Below are 6,180 nucleotides of genomic sequence, written 5' to 3'. Positions count from 1 at the left end.
TTTGTTTATATATATGAATAATTGCTCTTTAGCTTACTGAATTTTATCATTCATTTTGCGTTATGGGAAAACATGGGTATAAGTTTCAAATATACAAAACAATTGTCTGATTTCTCTCTGACACAGATATCAGATCTAGATGTTTCTTCTAAATACAAACAGCAGTCACCATAGTTGTCTGACAGAGCACATTAACTGAAATCATGTTACATTGAAAGTATTTTATCCTTAATATTCTTTGTAAACTTCAAGAATATATCATTGTGAGTATGAATTCAGAAAGCCAGAGAGGCACCGTGCTGAATCTGATTTTGAACGAATGAAAAGAGATTCGGCTGATTGCTGCTATGTTCTTTCACCAGGGAGGGATAAAACCCCACACAGTTATGAGACAGTTACTCAAGTGGAAGGTAAGACGACACCAAGGCGTGTTTTAAGCCCACTTTCCGAGTCTTTAATGTGACATTTCATTTTGGTTTTTATTTCTCTGTTGTGACCGAAGTTGCTCTCTTTCTTCGCTCTCTCTCCTCCTAAGTACATTACGCCAGGCCCATCATCATTCTGGGTCCGGTGAAGGACAGGATAAATGATGACCTGCTGTCTGAGTTCCCTGATAAGTTTGGATCCTGTGTCCCCCGTGAGTCATTCGCTCCAAGAGTCCGATCTGTTCTGGACTTTTGTTGGATGTCACTTTTGAAAAATTTAGGGCAACATATTCATATGAAAGATTAACCAGATTTTGAGATTCATAACAAGATGTTCATCTACAATATTTTCTTTTTGCCCTCCTTTTGACAGACACCACGCGGCCCAAGAGGGATTATGAGGTGGACGGGCGAGACTACCATTTTGTGTCGTCCAGGGAACAGATGGAAAAGGACATCCAGAGCCACCGGTTCATCGAAGCAGGCCAATATAACAGTCACTTGTATGGCACCAGCGTGCAGAGCGTCCGCGAGGTGGCTGAGCAAGTAAGCAGCAGTCGTTTACCTGTCTCCAAACCTAAAATAACAGCAAAAATCCTCAAATGACTTCAATAGCGGTTTATACATGTATTATATCACCATATTGATGTTTTTTAGTGATCCGTTTATTTGAGGCAAATATTGAATTAAACAAAACACTTGCAGTGCCTTGCAAAAGTATTCACACCCCTTTTTCCATTTTAAATTTCCTTTGGATTTTATGTGAATGATCAAAAAATGCAAACAAAAAATAAATGCGTTTTGCACTTTTGATCAAATCTTGATGGCATGATTGCTTTAAGGCATCAGCCCCCAATCAATAGAGTCCCCGTGAGCAAATTTAACTTAAGTTCTGTGAAGAACTCAGAGGTTTGAGAAGAAACAGTATCAGCAGTGGTTAGTGCATGTGACCCATGTACAGAGGTTTTAGTCCTCGATGCGGCTGAACTGGGTTCAAATCCAACCTGTGGTCCTTTGCTGCAGGTCTCTTCGAAGCCCTCTCTCATACCCCCTTTCCTGTCAGCCTACTGTCAGAAAAGGGAACCACTAGTTCTGTAAAAACAAAAAAAATAAGATGTTAAGAAGCTGGAAGCAGATTTAGTTATCAAACACTGTACCTACATTTTAATTTCTCATCAATTCCTGTTCAGCTCCTCTTCTGAAATTAATAAAACAGCATTGCTCAGTTACAAATATTTCTACAAAGATTCAAAGCTTAGCTAGGAGAAATAATGGCTAACTTATCTCTAAATCATCTTCTTAAGACAAGACAAAGTAAATGTATTTATATAGTAGTTTACAAAGGCAAGACAATTGGAAAGCAAAGATAAAGTAAAGTGCATTGTAGTGGAGGCAACTCAAAATAATAAAGGAGAATAATAAGAGGTGAATCATTTAAATAAGATTGTATGGCCTTTTAAAAAAGAGAACACAGCACCAACCCAAATGAACAGTGTTAAGTAACTGATTTAGGTGTGTCCAACTTCATTTATTTATGATGGTTTAACTTGTCAACTTGTAAACTTAATAAATTAAGCTGAATAACTTAATTCAGATAATTTTCACCAAAGGAAGCATTTATTTAAGTTTAATTTGTATTCTCTTTTTTTAAGAGTAAAGGAAAGCTAAGATGATTTAAAAAATGGACTGAAAGACAGACTATAAATGTAATAACCTTTAAATAGCACAGCAAAAGACCACTCTAAAAAAATCTGTTTTTAATCTCCATTTAAAGGAATCTGGGTTTCACAATTCTACAATTTTCTGAGAGTTTTATTCCAGATAACGCTGCATCTGCTTGTTTAGTTGAGGTTCTAGTTATGCAAAGTAGATTAGAGCCAGGAGACTCGATTGGTCTGGCTGGTACAGTGATACAGTAAGTCTGTATTTTGGAGCAAAGCCATTTAGTGATTTAGAAACTAACGCAAGTATTTTAAACAATTTCACTGTAACAATTTTAGAACTAGGCTCATTTGCTCCACCTGCTTAGTTTTGTTGAGGACTCTTGCAGCAGCATTCTAGATTAGCTGTAGATCTCTGATTCAGAGCTGTGAAGACACTGTTGCAGGAATCACTTCTACTAAAGATGACCACATTCATAATCAATCTGATATTTATTAATTAGTTATGGTGCCATTTTTATGAAAATTAGAATGATTTTCTCAAATCTATGCTGTGATCACAGCAAAAAAATGTAGAAGACCATTCCCAGTGTGAAAATATGATGGTAGCAGCATCATGGTGTGAGGATTACTTTCTTTAACTGGAAAAATGAAGTCTGTCAGTGCTAAAATAGATAGATGAGGCTAAATACAGGGAAGTTCTGAAAGGAAACCTGTTAGGGTTTGCAAAAGACTTGACACTGCTGAAGTTCCTCTTCTATTTGAGGATTATTGCACTAGATATACAACAGTATTTACCATAAAATTATAATCATGTATTGTAATGTCTTAATCAGTCTAAACCTAAGTCAATTTTTGGATATTTCTGACAGTTAGTGATCCTCTCCCTTCTGTCCATTTGAGCTAAAGCTGTTGTTGAAATCTTAAGCCAGTCACTCTGCAAAGCTGGTAGATAAAATATAAACACCCTGAACTTTAACTGTGTCAGTGAAGATTGTGTGATAAGAGCATATAATATCACCACAGAACATTATAGAATATGAAAGGTTTAGGTCAGAGGAATACTTTTGCAGTGTGCAGTATGTTGAACATGTGTCTTTAAACTATGTACTAACAAGAGCCAATCTCCAGTATCTTTTTGTTCAACCATAAAGCAGTCTATTTAGAAAATAATTTTTTTTTTAAACTAAAGCTGTCTGTTTTCTCCTCCTAAGCCAACTTTGATTTATTTTATTTTGCTGAGCAGCAGGGGAAACACTGCATATTGGATGTTTCTGCTAACGCTGTGCGTAGACTACAAGCTGCTCAACTTCATCCCATTGCGATCTTCGTCCGGCCCAAGTCACTGGAGAATGTTCTGTACGTATTGTCAAAGATGTTTCTTAAAAATGTATCACTGCGTTGGGAAAGGGTGCTTTGCAATAAAAACTCTACCATTGACATTTCCAGAGAAATCAACACTCGATTGACAGAGGAGCAGGCTAGGAAAGCAATGGACCGAGCCCTGAAACTAGAGCAGGACTTCCTCGAGTGCTTCTCAGGTGAGAGCAAACGTATGCTGGGTAAAACCACCATGCTGATAGAACCGCATTGGTGCAGCTAAGTTTATATTTTTGGGGGAAAATAATATACAGCAGTTACTTATTGAGGAAGGAGGTAGAATTAGGCTGCATTAAATCCTATCTGTGTTTATCCATAAAAACAATGTTTCAAGGAAGATCCTGAAGCTTTCTGTATCTTTCTCAGGACTAGACTTTTTGTAGAATCAATAAAAACATTAACCAACACTTTGGCTAAAAGGGAAAGATTAATGGGACCTACTTATTACTGCAGCAAATAGAAAATGTGTTACTTATCTGGTGATAAATTGTCAATTTAGCATAAAGAAACAGCTTCTAATACAATTAGGTCATTGATGAGATGCACTGCTGTGGTTAGGAAGTGAATTTTGATCCATTGTGAATATTTATCATATTAAATGCAAAGTACATTTATTGAAAGTTGGAAAAAAAAAATCTACAAATGAAAAATGAAACTTCTGAAATCTTTTTAAGAAAAAAAAAAGGTTTTGTGTAACAAATTATTTTCTCAGATTTTTTTATCATTATCTTTTTTTCAATTTCTGTTTTCATTTATCATTATTTCTATAGATTTAATATTTTAAAATTACATGTTTTTCAAATTTCCCATTCAAAAATGTTTTTTTTTTGTTCTATTCACTTCAAACCCAATAAAAATGTTCTTGCTAACCTTTACAGACCAATTGAAATGCTTCTTTCCCAAAGCCCGCCCCCCGAAGTGAAGAGAATACTACCTGTAAAACGCAATTTTAAAAAATGCAATTCCTAAAACGCAATCTGAAAAACAGATATTTGAAAAAAATGCATTTTAAAAAAATATATTAAACCAGAAACAAAAAAATATGAAAAAATAGAAATAATAAATTTGGTTAAAAAAATAACATTTGATTCTATAAAGTATGAAACAATTATTGCATTAATAAAATCTGAGAAAACTGTCATGGTTTTGGTTATATTGTGCTTTACTTTGCTCTATGTTTCCTAGTTTTTTTTTTTTTTTTTTTTATTTTTTGGTTTTTTTGTTTCTCTTTTTTTTTTTTTGTTTTGTTTTTTTTTTTTTTTCTTTTCTCTTGGCTCCCTCGTCTCCTCTCACACCTGCTCCTTGTTAGCTCGTTAGCCCTCCCTTTGTCTGTCAGCTATTTATACTCTCCCTCTGCTCTCACTCCTTGTTGGTTCCTTGTTGTTGCTGGTCCTGTCTTCGCCGTTGTCCTGTCACCTCGTCTCTCCCTGGCTCCTTGTGCGCGTTTCCCTTGATGTCTCCGTGGTTCTGGTCTGAGTTACATTTTAGTTGGATTTTTGGATTTTGCCTCTGTTATTAGTGTTTTTCATTAAAACTACAAGAATTCACCTCAGCCTCTCTGCCTCTGCATTTTGAGTCCTCTTAACTACAACCAAGACGTGACAAAAACAGCAGCTTCCATCAATACCTGTTAATAAGAAATTGAAGTTTATTGAAGAAATTGTCTTTTTCATTTTTCATAAATTTCTTTTCACAAAACCTCTTCTTTATTGAATCTTTATTTACAAACTGTGTTTTTTTTTATTTAATTTACACAATGTGGTTCCTAACAAACCTTTATTTATGCCCTTCAAGGACCAAGTTGTTACAAAATATTGGACTTGGGGTAACATCTGCAGTTTGTGCCATTATCATTGATTATTGCTTTAAGGGTTACTTTAAAGCTTTCTGAACCTTAACTGTATTGGTAAGGTCATAGGGCTGCAACATGAAGCAGTTTTTAGCACTGTTAGCTTTCAGGATAAATTTTTTTAGTTTGTTTGCTCTTTCTGTGCTCAAGTGGATAATCATCAGGTACCGATGATCAGGAAGTCCTGTAACTGGTGGTTGCCATTTGAGCCCCCACTTCGCCTGTCTTTGCCATTGTGTCTTTAGGGAAGATAGTTTACCATCACTGGCTGCTGTTCGTGGTCAGAGGGCGTTGCTGTATGGCAGCCTTCCTTATGTTGCTCTGTCTCAGGACAGCTGTGGCTGCAGCATAATTTGCCATTACTAATGTATTAATGTGAGTGTAAATCGGTCAATGACCGAATGTGGTCTAAACTTCTTTGGTGACCGATGAGTTTTTTAAACATTATAACAACAGGTAAATACTAAAGCTGCACCTATGGATTATTTTAGTAATCAGTTATTCTATTAATATTTTTTTAATTAGTAATTTAATCTAAAAAATAGATATTTTTAGTAAAACACTAGCAAAAAAAAGAGAAAAAAATTAAATCAAATTTCATTTAACCAAATGTGTTCTTGTCTCGGAACATTGCTGGGACAAAATTTAACTCAAAATATTTGTTTTAGGTTGGTAATATTTTCAGCGAATGGCATTTTTTGAATTCTGTGTACCATCGCTCTTGGTAACAATTCAATTCAATTACCAGATTGGTTGGTGATTATTTCAGTAATTTATTAAATGACATATAATATTATTTAATAATATAATATTGACAAAAATATCTGAATAATCGTATCAGCCTTAGTACAAACTATTTACTCCA

General features: G+C 35.0%; 1 protein-coding gene across 2 annotated transcripts in view; it reads left to right on the top strand.

Annotated features, from left to right (window-relative positions):
* The window catches only part of LOC107093504 (disks large homolog 4-like), a 67,962-nt gene that overhangs the window by 56,195 nt on the left and 5,587 nt on the right, over window positions 1–6,180 (top strand). For both annotated transcript variants that reach the window (XM_015388607.1, XM_015388605.1), the window contains 5 exons: window positions 363–410; window positions 536–637; window positions 799–971; window positions 3,333–3,445; window positions 3,536–3,627. In XM_015388607.1, coding sequence (XP_015244093.1) covers window positions 363–410; window positions 536–637; window positions 799–971; window positions 3,333–3,445; window positions 3,536–3,627 — 528 coding nt within the window. The remainder of the gene's footprint in view (window positions 1–362; window positions 411–535; window positions 638–798; window positions 972–3,332; window positions 3,446–3,535; window positions 3,628–6,180) is intronic.

This window comes from Cyprinodon variegatus, unplaced genomic scaffold (assembly GCF_000732505.1).
Source record: "Cyprinodon variegatus isolate N-32 unplaced genomic scaffold, C_variegatus-1.0 Scaffold429, whole genome shotgun sequence".
Taxonomy (NCBI): domain Eukaryota; kingdom Metazoa; phylum Chordata; class Actinopteri; order Cyprinodontiformes; family Cyprinodontidae; genus Cyprinodon; species Cyprinodon variegatus.
This window is presented reverse-complemented; position numbering and strand designations above follow the sequence as displayed.